At 36.8% G+C, this 25,991-nt stretch overlaps 1 protein-coding gene across 1 annotated transcript in view; it reads right to left on the bottom strand.

Annotated features, from left to right (window-relative positions):
- Nucleotides 1-25,991, bottom strand: part of LOC136039522 (uncharacterized) — an 80,887-nt gene that overhangs the window by 8,536 nt on the left and 46,360 nt on the right. The window contains exon 6 of the mRNA XM_065723325.1: nucleotides 21,478-21,616. Coding sequence (XP_065579397.1) covers nucleotides 21,498-21,616 — 119 coding nt within the window. The 3' untranslated portion in view covers nucleotides 21,478-21,497. The remainder of the gene's footprint in view (nucleotides 1-21,477; nucleotides 21,617-25,991) is intronic.

Below are 25,991 nucleotides of genomic sequence, written 5' to 3'. Positions count from 1 at the left end.
TCCAGACCTGTTGACAAGCAATGTGGGGGTTGAAATCTGATCGAACAGTAGGGGTAGGCGGAATGTGGATATTATTTGAAGAACGAAGGCTATATGGAGCTGAATCAGAAATAAACATAGGAGTTTTCCGAAGAGATTTTGGAAGATTGCCGTGAAGTTGATCAAAGACAAAAGAAGCACAAGAAATAATGTAAATAGACCGTAGACTTAAGAGCTGTGTTGGTGAAGAACGGTTGGTGTCCATAACCAGACGCCGTGCTTTATTATACATGACGGAAAGTGTCCGCAGGGTAGACGGAAAAGTAGACATCCATACAATGGGGCCATAAGAAACATATGACTGGACAAGACAGAAAAAAGAAGTTTCAGAATAGATCCAGGAAATGTATATCTAAGTTTTCGAATGATACCCAAACTCCGTGAGACCTTAATCCTAATCATGGCTACATGGTTTCTGAATGAAAGGTTCTCATCAAGCAGGATACCAAGAAACCGGACCACCCGATTCTCTGGTCTACACAAGGAGCCCTGTGACACCTGAAGGTGTGTAAGCTGAGGGAAAGCTACACCAATTCGAGAAAAAATAAGAAAATGTGATTTACCAACATTCAAGACCAAGTAATTAGCATTAAACCATGACATAACTCTCTCAAATAATGCCACAAGGTTAGACTTGATATCACATTCCGTCTTCCCAAGGGTCCCAAGAGTGGTATCATCAGCAAAAGCAACAAGAAAATCTTCATTAAAAGAAGTATTGGAACAAGACTGAGCATTAGGCTGACACAGCTTGCAACATGCCAGAGGCCTGGTGTTTTTTACAGCTGAAATCAGATCATTAACATAAATCAAAAATAAAATGGGACAAAGAACAGATCCCTGCGGGACGCCATAATATACTTCAGAAGGGCTCCGGAAAAGCGGATCAATTGAAATAAGCCTACCAGAAAGGTATAAATAAAACCAAGAATAAGCGTTAGATCTTATACCAATATGTGATAGTTTCCAAAGAAGAATCAGATGAGTCAAGGAATCAAAAGCTTTACGAACATCTAAAAATAAAGCTGCCGGGATATGACCAGAATCTATTGCCGAATGAATGAAATTCGATAAAGCTGCGCATGCATGCTCCGTAGAGTGACTCGCTCGGAATCCAAACTGGAAATCATGCGAAAAATCCTTTGCATCCAGAAAACTAAGAAGCCTGGATAGCATAGCCTTCTCAAAAATTTTGCTGAAAACCGATAGGAGAGAAATTGGCCTATAATTAGCAGGATCACTCCGAGAACCACCTTTATAGAGTACTATAACCTTAGCTCGCTTGAGAGATTCAGGGAAAATACCTTTCTCGAAAGACAGATTGACGAGCTTAGTCAGTGGTGACAGAATAGCAGGCAGAATGGCACGGATAACCCTTGTGGATTGCGGTAGAGAAATGGTATCAGACGTGTCTCTTAGACTTTAAAAGTTCTCTCATTGCTGAAGAAAATAGAGTTTATCCTTTGGTCCTTTCTAAGTAATGACGTTAGAAACTTGGCCTAGGGCAAAAAAGTCAGCTTTTGAACTGAGACTGGCAAATATTGACCACAAAACTTTTTTTGTGGACTATAGAAACAAACAGATGAATTAAAAATAGTAAAATAGAGGAGGTAGCAAAGGATTAAAGGTCCTTTCACACTATGTCATAGAATCTTTCGGTCACTTCTTAAATATACCAGAACACACTCAAGAACTTTGCTCTTTAATATCTAAAAGAGCCAGTTTTCTTCTCTGCAACGGGTGATGATTTCCTTACTTTGAGTGAGAAAAACTACGATGTAGATATAGTTTAATTAAATATTTAATATATAGAGGTGGTTAGGGGTTAGGTATTTAATATTACACGTTCTGGTCGGCCTGCTTTCCATAATTTTCTGCTGTAGTTCTCATTTTGTTTCTTAAGCATTATATTTTCATCATATTTTGGTATATTTCATAAGGATTAACCTAACTTCACTTCTTGGGTATATTCCGTGTAATTAACAAGGACCCCTTTCACATTAACTACGTTACGTTACGTAATATTATGGAGCAAACTTCGTTCGTCATGTAGGAAGTGCTAACTTGCCTTTGCGAATCATAAAACAACCAGTTGAAACTAAGGGTCAAACAGTTCGTGACAACAAACTGTAGCAAGGAGCGACCCGGCTCAAAATTAACCGAAACCCTAAAAAACAAATTATACATAATGATACGAATGATACAGAATTGTACATAACTAGCTGTTGGGGTGGCGCTTCGCGCCACCCCAACACCTAGTTGGTGGGGCGCTTCGCGCCCCCCCAAGCCCCCCCGCGCGCGTAAGTCGTTACGCGCCATATTAGTTACGCGCCATTGTAGTTGTGTCCCTATGTCCCACCTGTGAATATATATATATATATATATATATATATATATATATATATATATATATATATATATATATATATATATATATATATATATATATATATATATATATATATATATATATATATATATATATATATATATATATATATATATATATATATATATATGTTTTTAACTACGTACAACTTGCGAATATACAACATTCTTTGCTGTCCCATTGTCTGTGCATATAAATAGATTGTCAGGTTTACCGACTCTTGAACATGCAACATATAATGGTCCATGGGAAAACAATCCGTATTCAGATCTATACCTCATGATTCTAATGATTGCCCTTGAGCTTTGTTGATGGTGATTGCTAATCGACCATTCCCTGTGTCGCCGTCGTCATTTATATATCCCCCTGTGCCCCCGGCGTCCCCTTTGTAGTTGTGTCCCGGTCGTCATTTATATTCCCTGTGTCCCGGTCGTCATTTGTGTCCCGGTGTCCCAGTTTGTGATTTCTCTTTGAGTGTCCAGGGCGTCATTTATATTCCTTGTGTCCCGGTCGTCATTTATATCCCCCTGTGCCCCCCGGCGTCCCCGTTGTAGTTGTGTCCCGGTCGTCATTTATATTCCCTCTGTCCCAGTCGTTATTTGTATCCCGGTGTCCCGGTCTGTATATACATTCGTTTTTTTAGTTTTGTTTTTCTCCTTTATTTTTCATTTTTTTCCTTTTTTCTTTTTTTTCTTTTTTAGTTTTTTAGCTTTTTTAGTTTTTTTATTAGTTTTTAGTTTTTTTTTCTTTTTAGTTTTTTGTAGTTTTTACCTTTTTTTTAGTTTTTTTTTTTACTTATGTCCTGGTCGTCATTTATACTCCCTGTGTCCCGGTCGTCATTTGTGTCCCGGTGCTTTGTTGATGGTGATTGCTAATCGAACATTCCTTTTGTCCCGGTCGCTTTCTCTTTGAGTGTCGTCATTTATATTCCCTATGTGCCGGTGTCCCGGTCGTCATTTGTGTCCCGATGTCCCGGTCTGTAATTTCGTCAGTTGAAAACATGACGTCAGTCGACACAGAAACATGACGTCACCTGACAGAGTCGTCCACAGACAGACAACTTATTTTTATATATACTAGCTGTTGGGGTGGCGCTTCGCGCCACCCCAACAACTAGTTGGTGGGGCGCTTTGCGCCCCCCCAAGCCCTCCCGCGCGCGTAAGTCGTTACGCGCCATATTAGTTACGCGCCATTGTAGTTGTGTCCCTGTGTCCCACCTGTGAATAGAGATAGATATAAATATATGTTTTTAACTACGTAAAACATGCGAATATACAACATTCTTCGCTGTCCCATTGTCTGTGCATATAAATAGATTGTCAGGTTTACTGACTCTTGAACATGCAACATATAATTGTCCATGGGAAAAACAATCCGTATTCAGATCTATACCTCATTATTCTAATGATGTGTCCCTGTGTCCCGGTCGTCATTTATATTCCCTGTGTCCCGGTCGTCATTTGTGTCCCGGTGTCCCAGTTTGTAATTTCTCTTTGAGTGTCCCAGTCGTCATTTATATTCCCTGTGTCCCGGTCGTCATTTGTGTCCCGGTCTGTAATTTCTATTCGAACAATCCCTGTGTCCCGGTCGTCATTTATATATCCCGCCTGTGCCCCCGGCGTCCCCATTGTAGGTTCTTCAGTCATTTTACAATTAAACATTTTTCCGTGAACAAATGTCTTAAATACCGTTAATGACGTCACCGTCAAAGCAAAAATGACGACAACTAATTTCATGACGTCAGCCGACACAGAAACATGACGTCACCTGATCCACAGACAGACAGACAGACAACTTATTTTTATATATATAGATAGAAGATAGCTGTTGGGGTGGCGCTTCGCGCCACCCCAACACCTAGTTGGTGGGGCGCTTCGCGCCCCCCCAAGCCCCCCCGCGCACGTAAGTCGTTACGCACCATATTAGTTACGCGCCATTGTAGTTGTGTCCCTGTGTCCCAACTGTGAATATAGATAGATTTATATATGTGTTTCAAACTACGTAAAAATTGCGAATATACAACATTCTTGGCTTTCCCATTGTCTGTCCATATACAAAGCCGTATGTACTAATAATGACGTCATATGCAAACGCTCTTTTTGCAAACAAACAAACATGCATACACACAACTCGTTTTTATATAGATAGATAGATAGATAGATACAATACAAATTAACTACGTAAAACTTGTGAATATACAACAGTCTTCGCTGTCCCATTGTCTGTGCGTATAAATAGATTGTCAGGTTTACCGACCCTAAAAGATGCAACATACAATTGTACATTGGTAAAGACATCTGTATTAAGATCTATACCGCATTTTTCTAGTGATTGCCCTTGAGCTTTGTTGATGGTGGTTGCAAATGCTAATCGAATTGGGAATTGCAATCTTTTAAATTGAAAATGCAGATCCGTTGGAATCATGGGAATGCGAGGAATAAGAACAGCCTCACCCTCATAAGGCCCTGTCAAGATTGTGGCCTCTATTAGGTTTTCCATTGTTTTTTTTACGGCAAGTCGCGTGCCATTGCAAAGCTTTGGTGGGTTGATATTTCTTAAAAGTATTATTGGTACGCCTATTTTTAGTTGTAGCACGTGTGGTGGAAACCCTGAAGGATCTATGGAATTTAAAAATTCAGATGGATAATTAACCGCTTCATTTGGTTCCAAAATACAAATTAACTGCGTAAAACTTGCGAATATACAACATTCTTCGCTGTCCAATTGTCGCTGCATATAAATAGATTGTCAGGTTTACCGACCCTCGAACATGCAACGTACAATTGTCCATGGGAAAAACAATCAGTATTAAGATCTATACCACATTTTTCTAATGATTGACCTTGAGCTTTGTTAATGGTGATTGCAAATGCTAATCGAATTGGGAATTGCAATCTTTTAAATTGAAAAGGCAGATCCGTTGGAATCATGGAAATGCGAGGAATAAGAACAGCCTCACCCTCAAAAGGCCCTGTCAAGATTGTGGACTCTATTAGGTTTCCCATTGTTTTTTTACGGCAAGTCGAGTGCCATTGCAAAGCTTTGGTGGGTTTATATTTCTTAAAAGTATTATTGGTACGCCTATTTTTATTTGTGGCACGTGTGGTGGAAACCCTGAAAGATCTATGGAATTTAAAAATTCAGATGGATAATTAACCGCTTCATTTGGTTCCAAAACTGTGTCGACTGACTTGTAAAGGACTGCCTGGTCTCGAATCTTGGTCAAAACAACATTGTTGATTTCGTGGTCGTCTATATTTTTGGGTGCGAGAATCGCTCTTTCACTTAGCCATTTATTATTTTTATAATTTTTAGAATATTCGGAAATACTTTTTCAATCAATTCATTTTTGGACGTCACTAAATTACAGAAATCAGCAGGTAGTTGTATACGTCCTGAAATTGAGTCTACTGGGAGCTTTCCGTTTCCCATTGCCAGCAATTGATCTGAAAATGTTTGACCAGAGTCATCGTTTTGCAATCGGACACGCATATTTGTAGTTAATTTTAATGTTTTTACGTGTGCCCATAAATTAGAATTTTTCAGGCAAGCATTCATTTCGTCTGCAGGAGTTGATCTAGGTATTATAGGTAATGTTTGCCTGAAATCTCCCGCAAGCAATATTAATGTGCTGCCAAAGGGTTTCGACTTCCCTCGCAAATCTTTCAAGCATTGATCCAGAGCCTCGAGCGATTTTTTGTGTGCCATTGTGCACTCATTCCAAATAATAAGTTTGCATTGCTGCAATACTTTACCCATCCCAGATGATTTGGAAATATTGCACGTGGGAGTTTCTGTAGAATGCAAGTTCAGAGGCAATTTCAAAGCGGAATGAGCAGTTCTTCCACCAGGCAGCAATGTTGCGGCTATTCCGGACGACGCAATTGCCAACGCTATATCATTTTTTGATCGAATTGATGCCAGAATCAGTTTTATCACAAACGTTTTACCAGTACCTCCTGGCGCATCCAAAAAGAAAATTTCTCCAACGTTGTTATCGACACAATGCATTATCGTATCATAAATGTCTTTTTGTTCCGACGTTAACTTGTAAATGTTATTTTGTACATACGACAATAAATCACTCGTACTGTAACTTTGTTCACGATCCAATTCTACACATGTCGAAACAGCAGCGATACGGTTAGGTGAAGGCACTCCCAAATCCTGAAGAGGTTTGTTTGCCAAACTTACGCACAAATCTTCTATAACAACTAAAGTGTAGTTTTAAATTTCTGATGTAAAATCAAAAGTCATATCTGACGTCTCTAACTGTTTTCGATGGAGTATATCTTCGGACATTTTTGACTTATATTTTTCCCATAACTCTGTAGGAGCTGATGGAGAGCAAGTTGTTAAAATGATGCCAAACAATGCACGAATTTGACTTGGGGTTGACGTTTCGCACGCGTCATTGATGCAGTTATCCCAGTGTTGGTCATTCTCCAATAAATTCAGAGCTTGGCATGCACAACGGTAAGTGTCATGTATAGTACCATTTACAGTCCTCAAATACTCAAAGGATGTCGGACCGGGTACATTCACCAAAAGCAGGCGTAGAAAGAAGCATTCATGTTGATTGGGGTGAACGGTGTAGAGTCTTCCTATTGTGGTATCTTTGAAGATGGTAGGTTGGCCGTCGACTGACTTACCCTGTTTTCGACGTTCAAATACTTTATTTTTAGTATTCCACGTGTAATACGAAGGCACTTCAGTATACAGCAGTTTTTTTGCAAAAGAATCATTTTTGCAAAGCGAAAGAAAAGCTGTTAATGTTGTATCCGGTGGATTCAGGACTCTTTGTTGCACGTTGGTTTCCGTGAAATAAACACGTTGACCATTCTGTAAATGTACCGCTAAGTGAACAACAGCTGGACTACGTTCATGTATCGGAAATGAAAGAATTCGCCAAACAGCTTCATTACTGCTTATGTATCTTCCAGCCTGATATTGTACGATTTCATCGAAATCTTTGATTTCGGACTGCAAGCCAAAAACTGCCATGTCACTGGCTTTGTTGACGTATTTACATATGTATTTGATTGCCTTTACGGAGTTACAGTATTCAACGTTTATGTGTGCATTAAATGTTTTTGATAATAATGGGGAATATGGAACAACCCACTGGTTAAAAAAGTCGAGGATATTGCTTTGTGCACCTTCCTTTGGCCATGCATGGTGAATTTTCGTTCAGTGCACCGCAAGGTCCATGTATCATATTTTTTACAATAATATCATGTAACCCCTTATCGACATTTTTATCAGGTATTTCAGCGGACATCACATCATCAATTTCGTTCGAAGTAATTTTTTTATGTAGCCAGATTAGTATATGTGCGTGTGGCAAACCTCGTTTTTGCCATTCCACTGAGTACATCCAGCATCGCACTGACCCAAACACTTCAAGTTTTACAATGTAGTTTATCAGTGATTTCAACTTTTGCCGGAAGACACGGGCCGTAATGTCATGCCTATGAACCGCCGATTGTAATTGAAGTAAAAGCTGCAGTATCTCGTCCCAAGATTGATTACATGTAAATGTAATAAATAAATCTGGACGACCATAGAGACGAACATACGCAATAGCATCTTGAGCATATTCATGCATATGACGGGGACTGCCAGCATATGACGAAGGTAAAATTGTTAATCTTCCAACGTTTGTGGTATTACCGTCATTTATAACTGCATCTCGCAAATGAATGTATTGTTCAGAGCGGAGCTTGGTCTGATTCAGGCGGATATATAGCAAACATTCTGATTCAATTTTAGCATACATATCAACGACGAATTGGTGAAACAATTCACGGCATTTTAAAATATAATTTTCTTCATCCTGCCGAATCATTAGTCTATAGGAATAATAATGCATTGCACTGCATTTCTTATTCATTTCTTTGTTAGTGGCTGGATTCATCAATTTAATATTAAAGTGATAGCCGTCGGCTCCATCCCAAAAAATGATAGGATATTGTAGGGCATCGTAGCAACGATGAGTTTCAGCAATTCTTAACAACTGAGCGTTTCGCTTATGAAGAATAATATCTCGAGGTAAAAACAGATCACCGACCATAACGATTGCCACTTCGTCGATAGTTGGAGCATTGTATCTACGCACATGTTGGCCAGGAGGCGTTTTGTCAGCGGAAATAACAATTTTATGCGTATCAGTAGGCATCAAATCGATGGCTGTTTTGAACAGACGCACTAAATTATTATTTTCGTGGAAAAGATGTTGCAATTGGGAAACGATTGTCCTTTCAACGTTGGGAGAAATTTCGCAACGTGCATTCAATTCAGAATTTCTATCACTGATGAAGTACAATTGTAAAAATTTGTGATTCTCGCCTGAGAATGGTAGAAGGGACCCTGCTCTATGATAAATTTGCCCTTTTACTTTGAAAGTAGACATAAATTGATCTGGATTTTCGATTTGGGCTCCAAACGACGTCATTTGGAAACATGAGTTGTATTTTCTGATTTTTGACAAAAAACGCTTAGATTCTGACGTAGTTCCAGTAAGGAAAGTCTTCAATGGCTCTGGTGGTGCAGCCAATAGAGGAAGTTTAACTTTTCCTGAGGCGCAACACATTCCCATTGTTTCACCATTGAATTTCAAGGCCTTGCAATAGGGACAAATTTTAGACATTGTCCCGATTTGAACACATCTACTCAAGCTATAATCATCGACTGGGTTGTACCTGAATGCCAGGCGATAACTTTCAGGTTGCTCTGATTCCTCGGCACGCTTTCTTTTCTTACTTTCTCTATCAGCAGCAAGCCTGATTTCTTGCTGTTCTTGTGATTCCTCGGCACGCTTTCTTTTCTTACTTTCTCTATCAGCAGCAAGCCTGATTTCTTGCTGTTCTTGTAATTCCTCGGCACGCCTTCTTTTTTCACTTTCTCTTTTAGCAGCAAGTCTGCTTCCGCGTTGCTCTGGTAGTTCCTCGGCACGCTTTCTGTTCTTTCTTTCTCTATCAGCCTCAAGCCTGTTTCCTTGCTGTTCTTTTGATTCCTCGGCACGCTTTCTGTTCTTTCTTTCTCTATCAGCATCAAGCCTGTTTCCTTGCTGTTCTTTTGATTCCTCGGCACGCCTTCTTTTTTCACTTTCTCTTTTAGCAGCAAGTCTGCTTTCGCGTTGCTCTGGTAGTTCCTCGGCACGCTTTCTTTTCTGACTTTCTCTATCAGCAGCAAGTTTTTTGGCATAGACTCTTTGAGCATCTTCATCGGCTTTTGCCATGGTAAGTTTATCAGTCATTGTAAACTTAAAAATTAATAGATTTCTACGTGAACATATGTTTTAAATATCTTGAATGACATCACCGTCAAAGCAAAAATGACGACAACTAATTTCATGACATCAGTCAACACAGAAACATGACGTCACCTGATCCACAGACAGACACACAGACAGACAACTTATTTATATATATATAGATAGATAGATCTATATATATTTTCTTTTTAGTTTTTTTGTAGTTTTTACCTTTTTTAGTTTTTTTCTTCTTTTGTATTAATGCTAAAGCCAAGGTTCAAACCTGGAGCCTCTCGGACCTAGAACCTGAAACATAACGCTTTACCAACTCAGCTACTTCGGCTTGAATACATTCGTTTTGAGCAGCTTCCTCGGGTGTTGCCATTGTAGGTTCTTCAGTCATTTTACAATTAGAAATTTCTCTTTCAACGGTCTTCTTACAATTAAAAATTTGTCTTTGAACGATATTCTTAAATACCTGTGTCCTGGTCGTCATTTATATTCCCTGTGTCCCGGTCGTCATTTGTGTCCCGGTATCCCAGTCTGTAATTTCTCTTTGAGTGTCCCGGTCGTTATTTATATTCCCTCTGTCCCGGTCGTCATTTGTGTCCCGGTCTGTAATTTCTCTTTGAGTGTTTTTTCATTTTAGTATTTTTTAGTTTTTTACATTTTTTCTTTTTTCAGTTTTCTTTTTCTTCTTTATTTTTCAGCTTCACTATGAAATACATATCGCCGAACCTTTGTTTTTTTAACTAAAATCTGGTAGGCACTGATGACCTTATCCAAGTCAAAATCCCAAACCCAATCATCATCGCTATCATTTTCAGTTTTGATATGTTTTGACTCTCGCTGTCCAGGTGGATCTTCATCTAACTGCGCGGTTTTGCGTTCTTTAGCCTCAAGCCTGTTTCCTTGCTGTTCTTTTGATTCCTCGGCACGCTTTCTTTTCTGACTTTCTCTATCAGCAGCAAGTTTTTTGGCATAGACTCTTTGAGCATCTTCATCGGTTTTTGCCATTGTAAGTTCATCAGTCATTTTAAACTTAAATATTAATAGATTTCTACGTGAACATATATGTCTTAAATATCTTTAATGACGTCACCGTCATAGCAAAAATGACGACAACTAACTTCATGACGTCAGTCGACACAGAAACATGACGTCACCTGACAGACAGACACACAGACAGACAACTTATTTTTATATATGTAGATAAATAAAACGAATGATACAGATAATATACATTAAAAAAATCAGATTTTGCTGATTTTAGATATATAATTAAATATGTTTCATCAAGTTTAGTTTTATTCATCAAAAGTTCCAAGCCTGAGAAAATTTTCAAAAAAAGGGCAAAACACCACCTAAAAGCCATAAAATCTTAATGAAAATCACACCTCAACGTATCAGATAACCCTACTGTAGAGGTTTCAAGCTCTTATCTGCAGAAATGTGGAATTTTGTATTTTTTGCCAGAAAAAGATCACGGATACGTGTTATTCGTTTTTTTCCAGGGGTGATCGTATCGACCCAGTGGTCCTAGAATGGCGCGAGAGTGCTAATTTTAACGGAAATTAAAAGTTCTAGTGCCTTTTTTAAGTTACCAAAAAACTGGAGGGCAACTAGGCCCCCTCACACGCTCATTTTTTCCCAAAGTCACCGGATCCAAATTTTGAGATAGCCACTTTATTCAGCATAGTCGAAAAAGCTAATAACTATGTTTTTAAGGACGATTTAATCCCCCACAGTCCCCGGGGGAAGAGCTGCGAGTTATAAATATTGCCCATTGTTTACTTGTAGTATTGGTTATTGAGAAGTATATTGGCATTTTAAGGGGGATTATTTATGGTGGTAGGGTTACGTGAGGGTATCTTTCCGTGGAGGAATTGCTCATGGGAGAAGAGAATTTCCGTGAAGGGAGCGCCGCATTTTCCAACGTTATTAAAAAAAAACAAAGAGAGATAAAATAAAAAACGAGTTTTTTCAACTGAAAGTAAGGAGCAACATTAAAACTAAAACGAAAAGAAATTATTACGTATATGAGGGGGTTCGTTCCCTGCTCAATACGTCGCTCTTTACGCTAAAGTATTTTTCGTAATTTCAAAAGAGCTATTTATTCCAATTAAACGGCTTTTGCGATTCAGGGGACATTTTCAAAGAATTGGAACACAACTCAAACTTTAGTGTAAAGAGCGAGGTATTGAAGAGGGGGCAAATCTCCTGGCCGATTGGGTTGGTGCGCTGGATTCAGGATCCTTTGTCTGAGAGGGCGGGGGTTCGAATCCTAATGTATCCAATTATTTAGTTCGGGACGGAGGTTAGTGGCGTGACTCTGTGAGCTCAGCTAGGGTCGACCCAACTCTGAATGGGTACCTGGAGAAATCTGGGGAAGGTTAATAGGAAGGATGTGCAAAAGCACAGGATGGTTGGCCCCCAGCCCTCCATTATACTTCCTGGCTGAAGGGCCAAGAAACGGAGATCAGCACTGCCGGTTGGGACTCTAAAGTCTAATGCCGTATTCTTTACCTCTCTTTTTTTAAACCTCCTCACATACTTAGTAAAAATATAGTAATATAAAAGCTACGTTACGTAATTTAATTTGTAAGTTATGTATATTTACTACTAATAAAACGTTTGTAAATAAAATTAAAAGTTTTAGTGGCCTTTTTAAGTAATAAGAAATTGGAGGGCAATTAGTCCCCCCACCCCCTCTTCTCAAAATCGTCCGATCAAAACTTTGAGAAAGCCATTTAGCCAGAAAAAGTAAAATTAATATGCAAATTTCGTTTTAATTATTCATGTATGGTGAGCCATAATCAAAACCTGCATTAATTCAAAAACGTTCAGAAATTAAATAAAAAACAACAACATTTTTTTTAACTGAAAGAAAGGAGCGACATTAATACTTAAAACGAACAGACATCCACGGTTGGGGTGGGAGGATGTCGTAAAGAAAGATTTAAGGGAAGTGGGAACTTTCTGGGAGGGTGTAAAGAGGGAGGCTTGAATAGATTGGGATGGAGAAGGAGCGTACGTAGCTCTGTTGGCCTCAGGCAGCTTGGTGCTGTGGTGACTTATTAGTAGTAGTGGTAGTTATTAGAAAACCTTTTACGCCTGAATAGATCTTAAGTCTCCATGTCTATTGATATCAAAATTTCGTTTTATAGAGTTCCAGTTACTTACAGTTCGTTACAACGAATTGGGGGAGGGGGGATAGAACTATTTAGTGCAGACTGCCCCAGCCTCGGAACTTCACTGCACACTAAAGTTTGACTGTTTGTCCCAATCATTTAAGGAAGACTGCTGAAACACAAGGGCCGTTGAACTAGAATAAGTAACTTTTTCAAAGCACTAAGAAACTTTAGCGTAACGAGCGAGGGGTTAAGGAGGGAGCAGCACCCCTCATACATAAATAGCGACGAAGACCATACTGCCTTTCCATCACAAACACTAAAAACAAGAAGAACAATAGGGGATTTCTCAAGACAGTGGGAAACAAATTAGAATGAATCTTTCGGCCCTATGTCCAAGAGTCGTCCTCATCAATACAAAAATATATAAGAAGAAAAAACTTAAAACAGGATAAAATCAACAAAACTAACATGATTTTTTTTTCAAAACAGCCCCTAATACAAGAAATGATTTATGTTCGTTTCAAGATTTAATGTTGATCCTTGCTTTCAGTTGAAAAAACCTGTTTTTTTTATTTAATTACGAAAAAGAGGAGTCACCCTGCATTAAGTACTTGAAGAACAGCGTTCAGAGACACCACGTCTCGAATTATAATGATTTCCCGAGAAATGTTGTCCCAGTAAACCCATCTCTTGATTCCTTTAAAAGAAAGTTCAACATACCCGATTGCGGCGAAAAAACCCTAGGTAAATGGTTGAAAAGTCCCATCTAAGACCCTAAGTTTTCAACAGTCTGACAACATGAATTTTGTCATCAAAATTTCTTTCGCTTTTAAATTTTTTTGCTGGTTTGAGCCTCTTTAGTATAATATTTGTATTAATCGCACTTACTCACATTTATATTTTTCCTTTTAATTTTTTTTCTTTATACTCCACGATGTTCTCGTTTTGATGGTGGGCTAAAATAAACTATCTATCTATCTATATGTAGCCGAGTGGTTAGCAAGCTAGACATAAGGTCCTTTGTCCGTGAGGACAGTGGTTCGAGTCCTGGTCTTGTTGGTTATTTAGTTTGAACGGGAGTCAGTGGCTTGACCCTTTAAGCTCAGGCAAAGTCGACCCAGCTCTAAATGAGTACACCGGAGAAATCTGGGGAAGGTAACAGGAAAGGTATGCAACAGCACAGAATAAATAGCCCTAAGGATTGCACATCCTGGCTGAAAGGCCATTAAACAGGGATCAAAAGTACCAGTAGGGAACAGTGCTTTTTAATTAAGGTCCGTTTCAACATAATTACACAACGAAAGATTACTTTAAATAAGTTAATTTATTTTCAGAAAGTACATATTTTACTCTATTTTTCGACATAGTTACCAAGTTTTTTTTAAAATACAAATCACCCCTCTCAGCTAATTTTAAAGTAAAGTCTACAAGAACTTGCAGCCAGCCCCAACAACCAAGAGTTCACTGCTTTTTTTACGTCGTCATTATCTTTTTAACAGTTGCCACCGAGGTGGCACCCGGTTAAACAGGAGACGAAATATAGGTTTCACATATCACGCCCAAATCAAGGCAACAGAACACGGAAAGGAAACACAGACTCCCCCTGGAAAATTTGAAGACTGAACATCATCTCTCCTAGCGCAAAATCATGGCGTCGGTGTTTTGGGAGTAGGCATGGTGTTTTTTGGACAACTTCATGAAATGGAGGAACCACTATCAATGCAGAATCCTACTGTCTAACCCTTGGAAACCTCCGAACAACGATAAAGAAAGAAAAAAAAACTTGGCATGCTGACAAAGGAAATTGTCCTTCAGCATGACAATGCAAAACCTCACAGTCCGTAATTCACACTGACCACAGTCCGTGGTCAGTCCGTAATTTGTTGAACAGATTTGGCTGGGAAGGTTTAGACACCCATAATACAGTCCTGATCTAACGCAAAGTAATTACCATCCGTTTTCCCACCTCAAGCAACACCTCAGTGGCAAATGCTACAATGATGGCGATGACGTAAAAACGGAAGTGAATTCCTGGTTAGCGGAACAGGCTGCAAGTTTTTATAGAGAGGTTACTTTAAGATTAGTTGAGAGGTAAGATAAGTGTTACAACAAACTTAGCAACTACTCTGATAAATAGAGCAAAGCATTTACTTTTTGAAAAAAAAATACTTTTTTTAAATAGTCATTCGTTGCATAATTATGATCAAACGGACATCAAATAAAAAAAACGCGTCTTGTATATTAATTACTATAATTGTTTGTATTTACACTAATAAAGTAAGAAAATTGTTTAATAATACATGTATGGAAAATATATAATACTATAGTAGCAATGACATACGTATTGGGCATGAATAACCTAAACTTTTTAACTTATCTTTAAGTGTCATTTGTAGTCACTCACACGATAAGGATAACACCATAGAGTGCACACTTTAGGGAGGATTGCCTCCTCCTCCCTAAAAAAATTCAAAGTCACCTTTGCTTTATGGCCCCTTCCACACTGACTCAAGTACCCAATATTAGATCTAAGATAAGGATTCATTAACAGATTGGTAGAGAGAGACTGCGGTGATGATGGAAAAGGGATGACGAAAGAGGTGACATAGAGAGGAAATTGAATATAGAAGGATGACATAGGGGAATATAGAAGGGTGACATAGGGGGACCTGGAGATGATGGAAGAGGTGACATATGAAAAATCATAGGTGACATAGGAAAATGGATTATGGAAGAGAGAAAAATTTGCAAATTTCACCGCGGTAGAATTCTAGTCATACCCAAGAATATTGATAACTTACAAAAGTGGGAACTAGCGCTGGTGTCAACAAAATAACCTCAACGCAACCTGGCGTTTGGCGAAACTTAGCATTTTTTAGGTGCAATAATAAAAATAATAAGTGTAATTTGTGGAGTTGGTAAAGTTAGTGTAGAATAAGCGTCTGATCTCAGTTCCTCATAAAACAAGAACTAAGAGCTCATATGGTACATGTGACGTGGTCGGAAGAGCCAAGAGCTCACATGGCATGAACTCTAGCAAAATTCTAAGAATCAATAGATTAATATAAAAGGAAAATCAGAGGCTTAATGCCGGTCGGGATTTAATTTAAGAGCTCTGAGACATGAGTTCCTTCTAAATATCAAATTAAAAAATATCTCACGAACGGTCACCCGTTCTTAAGTTAAAAATACCTCAATTTTTCAAATTTTTCCCGAATTAGCACCCCTCCAACTCCCCCAAAGAGAGCAGATTCAGCCTGGTTATGTCAATCACGTATCTAGTACTTGTGCTTATTCTTCCCACTAAGGTTCATCCGGATCCACTCTAAGCATTTTCCAAGATTTCCAGTCCTGATTAAACTAATTAAAATTTGCTACCAGAAGACATTAACTAAAATTGGGGGGAAACATAGCATGCCAATTTCCATAAATAATGAAAAAATGGGAAAACTAAAAGTTTTACTTTGGGTTTCAAACTTCAAAACAATTATGACAACGATAAAGAAAATTAAAATACAAAAACTTCTTAAAGTTTCTAAGATAAAGGTAAGTCTTCTAAGGTCTTATAAGGTAAGTTTCTAAGATAAAGGAAGTTACCAGTTTCCTTTTTATTCTTCACATTTAAGACCCAAGATCCTTCAATGATTCCCTCTAGCAAACTTTTAAATTGCTAAAAACCCCCAGGAAAAAACATTTGGGTAAATTCACATAACCTGGCTAGTTCGGCTAGGAGGGGGGGGGGGAAATTAGCTTGACAATTTTTTTTATTAAGCTAATTTTTCTATCCAATTAGTTATTTTTTTAACCAAATTTCATAGGCCAAAGTATTTTATTACTAGCCCAATTAGTAGAAACTAGTTTGGCATGGCAGCAAAATTAGTATTATAAAATCTTTACAACTTTAAGTCACCTGTTACTGAAATAATGACGACCCCCCCCCAACATCTCGCCTATTCCCATGTAATTTGATTTATCTTCATTATACCTTAATAATTAATCCTCAAGCAAAAAGGGGCATAAACCAGGACTGAATTTCAACATAGACAGAAATATCACGTCAAGAAAAGTTATTAAGAAAGTTTCATATTCATTAGCAAAAAGTTTTATGAGAGAGATAAAAAAGTTTGAAAAACTCAAAAAGTTTATGATTACATGATTCATAAAATCTGTTAAGTAGATTTAAGGCGTAAAAGCTGCATGGATATGATTGCAACTGTATTTCTTTAAAGTATAAGAGAAACAAAGAACACATATATCTTTATTGATGAAGATCTAGGATTCCCCTCTAGAATTTGTTTACCATCAAGCTTCTTTTAAGGGGGTCAAAACTTTTTGAAACCCCAAAAAATCCATGCAAATAATCAAAAGAAGAAGTTTACTGAATAATATTTTGGTGAATATTTCCGCAGTTTGGCTCATGAGAGAGAGAGAGAGAGAGAGAGAGAGAGAGAGAGAGAGAGAGAGAGAGAGAGAGAGAGAGAGAGAGAGAGAGAGAGAGAGAGAGAGAGAGAGAGAGAGAGAGAGAGAGAGAGAGAGAGAGAGAGAGAGAGAGAGGTAATCTCTCTGCTTACTGAGATTAATGAACACGGTGACAACTTTGCATCATCAGGTACACTGTTATGAGATACACAGAAAACCGTTGTGAGATAACTCACCTGATTGAAAAAAGGGTAGCAGAGGTTACATAAATGATACAGTCATGAAACAAGGGCTAAAGGAAATTCACCTGATGGAGGAAAAAAGAGAGAGAGGGTAGCAGAGGTTACATAAATAATACAGTCATGATACGAGGGCTAATGGAAACTCACCTGATGGAAAAAAGGGTAGCAGATGTTACATATATAATACAGTCATGATACAAGGGCTAATGGAAACTCACGTGATGGAAGAAAGGGTAGGAGAAGTTACATAAGATAAGAGGGCTAATGGAAACTCACCTGATAGAAAAAAGGGTAGCAGAGGTTACATAAATGATACAGTCATGATACGAGGGCTAATGGAAACTCACCTGATGGAAAAAAAGGGTAGCAGATGTTACATAAGTAATACAGTCATGATACAAGGGCTAATGGAAACTCACTTGATGGAAAAAAGGGTAGCAGAATCGCGCCACCCCAACACTTAGTATATATATATCTATCTATATAAAAATAAGTTGTCTGTCTGTGGATGGATCAGGTGACGTCACCTGAAAAAACTGGATCAGGTGACGTCAAAACTGAAAAAACTAAAAAAAGGCAAAAACTACAAAAAAAACTAAAAACTAATAAAAAAAAATAAAAAAGCTAAAAAACTAAAAAAACTAAAAAAAGGCAAAAACTACAAAAAAAACTAAAAACTAATAAAAAAGCTAAAAAACTAAAAAAACTAAAAAAAGGCAAAAACTACAAAAAAACTAAAAACTAATAAAAAAAATAAAAAAGCTAAAAAACTAAAAAAACTAAAAAAACTAAAAAAAGGTAAAAAACTAAAAAAACTAAAAACTAAAAAAAACTAAAAAAAGGCAAAAACTACAAAAAAAACTAAAAACTAATAAAAAAGCTAAAAAACTAAAAAAACTAAAAAAAGGCAAAAACTACAAAAAAAACTAAAAACTAATAAAAAAAATAAAAAAGCTAAAAAACTAAAAAAACTAAAAAAACTAAAAAAAGGTAAAAAACTAAAAAAACTAAAAACTAAAAAAAACTAAAAAAAAAGGAAAAAACTGAAAAATAAGCTAAAATAAAGGTAAAAACCAATAAAAAACTAAAAAAAAAACTGAAAAAACTAAAAAAAGGCAAAAACTACAAAAAAAACTAAAAACTAATAAAAAAGTAAAAAAGCTAAAAAACTAAAAAAACTAAAAAAAACTAAAAAAGGTAAAAACTAAAAGAACTAAAAAAGAAAAAAATAAATGACGACACTCAAAGAGAAAGCGACCAGGACAAAAGGAATGTTCGATTAGCAATCAACAAAGCACCGGGACACAGGGAGTATAAATGACGAAAACTAAAATTAACGAAAATTTTCGTCAAATAAAATGACGAAAATTAACAAAACTAAAAAGAAGGTAAAAACTACAAAAAAACTAAAAAGAAAAAAAAACTAAAAACTAATAAAAAAACTAAAAAATCTAAAAATCTAAATAAACTAAAAAAGAAAAAAAAGGAAAAAAATAAAGGAGAAAAACAAAACTAAAAAACGAATGTATATACAGACCGGTACACCGGGATACAAATGACGACCGGGACACAGGGAATATAAATGACGACCGGGACACAGGGACACAACTACAACGGGGACACCGGTGGAAACAGGGGGATATAAATGACGACCGGGACAAAAAAACTAAAAAGAAAAAAAACTAAAAACTAATAAAAAAACTAAAAAATCTAAAAATCTAAATAAGCTAAAAAAGGAAAAAAATAAAGGAGAAAAACAAAACTAAAAAACGAATGTATATACAGACCAGGACACCGGGATACAAATGACGACCGGGACACAGGGAATATAAATGACGACCGGGACACAGGGACACAACTACAACGGGGACACCGGGGGAAACAGGGGGATGTAAATGACGACCGGGACACCGGGACAGGGAATGGTCGATTAGCAATCACCATCAACAAAGCTCAAGGGCAATCATTAGAATCATGAGGTATAGATCTGAATACAGATTGTTTTCCCATGGTAAAAACTACAAAAAAACTAAAAAGAAAAAAAAACTAAAAACTAATAAAAAAACTAAAAAATCTAAAAATCTAAATAAACTAAAAAAGAAAAAAAAAGGAAAAAAATAAAGGAGAAAAACAAAACTAAAAAACGAATGTATATACAGACCGGTACACCGGGATACAAATGACGACCGGGACACAGGGAATATAAATGACGACCGGGACACAGGGACACAACTACAACGGGGACACCGGGGGAAACAGGGGGATATAAATGACGACCGGGACAAAAAAACTAAAAAGAAAAAAAACTAAAAACTAATAAAAAAACTAAAAAATCTAAAAATCTAAATAAGCTAAAAAAGAAAAAAAAAGGAAAAAAATAAAGGAGAAAAACAAAACTAAAAAACGAATGTATATACAGACCAGGACACCGGGATACAAATGACGACCGGGACACAGGGAATATAAATGACGACCGGGACACAGGGACACAACTACAACGGGGACACCGGGGGAAACAGGGGGATGTAAATGACGACCGGGACACCGGGACAGGGAATGGTCGATTAGCAATCACCATCAACAAAGCTCAAGGGCAATCATTAGAATCATGAGGTATAGATCTGAATACAGATTGTTTTCCCATGGTAAAAACTACAAAAAAACTAAAAAGAAAAAAAAACTAAAAACTAATAAAAAAACTAAAAAATCTAAAAATCTAAATAAACTAAAAAAGAAAAAAATGGAAAAAAATAAAGGAGAAAAACAAAACAAAAAAACGAATGTATATACAGACCGGTACACCGGGATACAAATGACGACCGGGACACAGGGAATATAAATGACGACCGGGACAAAGGGACACAACTACAACGGGGACACCGGGGGAAACAGGGGGATATAAATGACGACCGGGACAAAAAAACTAAAAAGAAAAAAAACTAAAAACTAATAAAAAAACTAAAAAATCTAAAAATCTAAATAAGCTAAAAAAGAAAAAAAAGGAAAAAAATAAAGGAGAAAAACAAAACTAAAAAACGAATGTATATACAGACCAGGACACCGGGATACAAATGACGACCGGGACACAGGGAATATAAATGACGACCGGGACACAGGGACACAACTACAACGGGGACACCGGGGGAAACAGGGGGATGTAAATGACGACCGGGACACCGGGACAGGGAATGGTCGATTAGCAATCACCATCAACAAAGCTCAAGGGCAATCATTAGAATCATGAGGTATAGATCTGAATACAGATTGTTTTCCCATGGACCATTATATGTTGCATGTTCAAGAGTCGGTAAACCTGACAATCTATTTATATGCAAAGACAATGGGACAGCAAAGAATGTTGTATATTCGCAAGTTTTACGTAGTTAAAACCATATATATATATATATATATATATATATATATATATATATATATATATAATATATATATATATATATATATATATATATATATATCTATCTATATTCACAGGTGGGACATAGGGACACAACTACAATGGCGCGTAACTATTATGGCGCGTAACGACTTACGCGCGCGGGGGGGCTTGGGGGGGCGCGAAGCGCCCCCACCAACTAGGTGTTGGGGTGGCGCGAAGCGCCACCCCAACAGCTAGTATATATATATATATATATATATATATATATATATATATATATATATACATATAAATCATATTTACACGAAATATATAATAATATTTCTTGCTCCTTACTTCTGTTATTTTAAAAATACATGGCTAACAAGACAAAATATATAGTGGCAATTAAGTTAAGGACAAAATCAACATTTGATGAGCTTTTACTGTGTTTTTGCACAGCATGATCAAACATCCAATGAGGGTGATGTTAAATAAGAAGATATTAAATAAGAATGACGTGAAGAATGAAGTGATATTAAAATAAGAAGATATTAAATAAGAATGAAGTGAAGAATAAAGTGATATTAAATAAGAAGAACAATCAAATGACGCATCTTTACCTTTTGTCTGATAATAAAGCTTAGTAGTTCCGGTTGAGTCTCTTCATCTCTGAGGACCTTCCCCCAAGTTCAAGACGTTCTCTGTCCCTAAGGACTTGGTAGAAGCTCACAACCACCAACCAAAAATGAATCATAAAAGCTAAAGAGTATAAAGTATATACATTTAGTTTGGAATTAATTAAAAATATGTAAAGAGCTTAATTGATGAGGTCGAATTGTTCACTTTAGTAGAATTTGAACTAACCGCATACTTGCGAGTTTACCATAACGGGTTACCATACCATGCTCACTATATCATCATTTTTTGTGTGCGTTTTCCCATATTATAAACGTCAAAGAATAAATCAAACCTATTTCTGAAACAAAAAACCACATCTCTCACCCCCCCCAAAAAAAATCTTAAGACTCTTTTCCGCGATTTCTGAAGTTTTTGATATAAACGGTTCCCCTATTCTTAGTTTTATTTGGAAGATAGGACCCCCCCCCCAAAAAAAGAAAAAAAAACAAGGTATGCGCCTTGCAGCTTAATCAACACGAGTCTAAACATAAAAAATAGACTCGATAAGATGTAGATAAAAAGTAGAAAAAAAAATTAAAGATATAATACAGAAAAGATGGCTAGATGGCTTAGTCAAATTAAACATAGATACAGAAACTAATCCTAAAACAGGATAATATTTTATTTCGACATTTTTGTTTTGTATAGTGTTATTAGGAAGACAATGGTCCTAATTAAACGATGGTTTCTTGAAGTACATTTTTTTGAAAAATATATTTTTGTACGCTTAGAAGGATAGTTAAGGAGCTCTTTGATCTTATTACCAACTGAAAAAGCCTAGTTACTCCCACCACCCCCCCCCCCCCAAAAAAAAATGGAATCTTTTCTATGATTTCTGAAGTTTTTCATATAAACAGTTCCCTATTCTAGTTTTATTTCGAAGTCAGGACCCCTCCAAACCCCCCCCCCCAAAAAATCAAGGTATGTGCCTTGGAGCGTAATCCAAACGAGTTTAAATATAAAAAAAGTAGAAAAGATAAAATGTAGATAAAATATAGAAAAAATTAAAGATATAATACAGAAAAGATGGCTTAGTAAAATTAAACATAGATACAGAAACAAATCCTAAAACAAGATAATGTTTTATTTCGACATTTTTGTTTTGTATAGTATTAGTGTATAGTCTAGTGTCTATAGTATAGGAAGAGACAATGGTCAAAATTAAACGAGGGTTTCTTGAAGTACATTTAAAAAAAAAGCACACTTAGAAGGATAGTTAAGGAGCTCTTCGATCTTATGCCAACTAAAAAAAGCCTAGTTAACTCCAAAAAATTCAAAATTACAAATAAACGCATAATAGTTATGTGTCTACGTATCTTCAGTTATGTAAACGCACCTAAATTATACGTAATTATACAATTATAACGATTATAACGTAATTATACTGATTGCCAGAAAACGGCTTTGCTGCGATTTGAGATTTATTGAGAGGACAATGGCATAACTGTGAGACTAGGACAATGCTCTTTTACTGCTACAAACTGCTCTGCACTATGCAGCTACTAATATGTTTTTTTTTTTTGTAATACCCACTTCAGAGAGAACCGTGAGGTTAAAACCAACTTTACTGGAATTCGCCATTTAGTGAGAAGTACAACACCAGAGCTATAAATCGAGCAAAATGCCTTTTTCAATCCTACAAACTCTTCTGTAGCCAATGATTTAGTTTTTTCTATAATACCTGCTTCACTGAAACTCGTGAGATTAAAACCAGCTTCACTGAAATTCGTGATTTACTGAGAAGCAAAACAGGATAGCTATAAGTCTATGTCTAGAACTATGCTCTTTTACTGCTACAAACTGCTCTGCATCCAGCTATATGTTTTTTTCTACAATTCACTGAAATTCGTGGTTCACAGAGAAGCACAATGGAATAGCTATAAGTCTACAACAATGCTCTCTTAACCCTAAAAACTGTTCTGCAGCCGACAACATATTTTTTTCTTTAATACCGCTTCACTGGAATTCATGATATTAAAACTAGCTACACAGAAATTCATGATTTACTGAGAAGCACAACAGGATAGCTACAAATCTAGATCTAGAACAATGCTCTCTTACTGCTACGAACTGCTCTGCATCCAGCTATATGTTTTTTCGATAGTATCCCCTTCACATAGATTCGTGGGACTAAAACCAGCTTCACTGAAATTCGTATTTTACTGAGAAGCACAATGGAATAGTTAGAAGTCTACAACAATGCTACGAACTGCTCTGCATCCAGCTATATGTTTTTTCGATAGTATCCGCTTCACATAGATTCGTGGGACTAAAACCAGCTTCACTGAAATTCGTATTTTACTGAGAAGCACAATGGAATAGTAAGAACTCTACAACAATGCTACGAACTGCTCTGCATCCAGCTATATGTTTTTTCGATAGTATCCCCTTCACATAGATTCATGGGACTAAAACCAGCTTCACTGAAATTCGCATTTTACTGAGAAGCACAATGGAATAGTAAGAAGTCTACAACCGCTTCACTGGAATTCATGAGATTAAAACTAGCTACATAGAAATTCGTGATTTACTGAGAAGCACAACAGGATAGCTACAAGTCTAGATCTAGATCAATGCTCTCTTACTGCTACGAACTGCTCTGCATCCAGCTATGTTTTTTCGATAGTATCCCCTTTACATAGACTCGTGGGACTAAAACCAGCTTCACTGAAATTCGTATTTTGCTGAGAAGAACAATGGAATAATAAGAAGTCTACAACAATGCTCTCTTGCTAATAAAAAACGGCTCTGCAGCCAACAAAAAGTTTTTTCTTTAATACTGCTTGAAATTCGTGAGTTTAGAACCGGCTTCAGTGAAATTCCTGATTTACTGAGAAGCACATCAAAATAGCTATAAGTCTACAACAATACCCTTTAACTGCTAAAATACTCCTCAGCAGCCAGCAATATATTTTTTCTATAATACCTGCTTCACTGAAGATTGTGAGATTAAAAGCAACTTCATTGCAGTCTTGATCTACTGGGTAGCCTTATAGGAAAGCTATAAGTCTACAACAATGCCCTTTAACTGCTATAAGACTCCTCTGCAGTCGACGATATGTTTCTTTCTATAATATCTGCTTCACTGAAGTTCGTGAGGTTAAAACCAGCTTCACTGAAATTCATGATCTATTGAGAAGCACAATGAGATAGCAAAAACTCTAGAACAAAGCTCTTTTAATGCTACAAACTGCGCTGTAGCCCAGTGAGATCAACACCGGCTTTATTGAGATTCATGGCTTACTAAGAAGGACAACAGCATAGCTTCAAGTCTAACAGAATAATGGCCTTTCAATGCTAAAAATGGCTTTGCAGCCACTGATATGGCTTTCTATAATACCTACTTCAGAGAAATTCATGAGGTTATATCCAGTTTCACTGAGATTCATGATCTACTGAGAAGCACAATGAAATAGCAAAAACTCTAGAACAAAGCTCTTTTAATGCTACAAACTGCGCTGTAGCCAGCGATTTGTTTTTTTTTCCATAATGCCTGCTTCAGAGGGATTCGTGAGATCAACACCGGCTTTATTGAGATTCATGGCTTACTAAGAAGGACAACAGCATAGCTTCAAGTCTAACAGAATGACGGTCTTTTAATGCTAAAAATGGTTTTGCAGCCACTGATATGGCTTTCTATAATACCTAATTCAGAGAAATTCATGAGGTTATATCCAGCTTCACTGAGATCCATGATTTATTGAAAAGCACATTGGGATAGCTATAAGTCTACAACTACGTTTTTTTACTGCTTCTAAGTTACAAGCTTCTCAGCAGCCAATGATAAAGTTTTTTTCTTTCTAGAATACCTGTATTCAGAGATTCGTCCGATTAAAATAAGCTTTATTGAGATTTGTTATTTAATGAGAAGCATAATAGCACAGCTATAAGTCTAGCACAAGGCTTTTTTCAGTGTCCCATAAGCCATGAGTCTAACACAGTGCAACTAACTGCTTTGCACCCAGTGATATTTCTTTCTAGAATAACAGCTTTACTGAAGTTTACCAGATTAAAACCAGCTTTATTGAGATTTGTTATTTAATGAGAAGCATAATAGCACAGCTATAAGTCTAGCACAAGGCTTTTTTCAGTGTCCCATAAGCCATGAGTCTAACACAGTGCAACTAACTGCTTTGCACCCAGTGATATTTCTTTCTAGAATAACAGCTTTACTGAAGTTTACCAGATTAAAACCAGCTTTATTGAGATTTGTTATTTAATGAGAAGCATAATAGCACAGCTATAAGTCTAGCACAAGGCTTTTTTCAATGTCCCATAAGCCATGAGTCTAACACAGTGCAACTAACTGCTTTGCACCCAGTGATATTTCTTTCTAGAATAACAGCTTTACTGAAGTTTACCAGATTAAAACCAGCTTTATTGAGATTTGTTATTTAATGAGAAGCATAATAGCACAGCTATAAGTCTAGCACAAGGCTTTTAACAGTGTCCCATA

Source organism: Artemia franciscana, chromosome 19 (genome assembly GCF_032884065.1).
Source record: "Artemia franciscana chromosome 19, ASM3288406v1, whole genome shotgun sequence".
Lineage (NCBI taxonomy): Eukaryota > Metazoa > Arthropoda > Branchiopoda > Anostraca > Artemiidae > Artemia > Artemia franciscana.
This window is presented reverse-complemented; position numbering and strand designations above follow the sequence as displayed.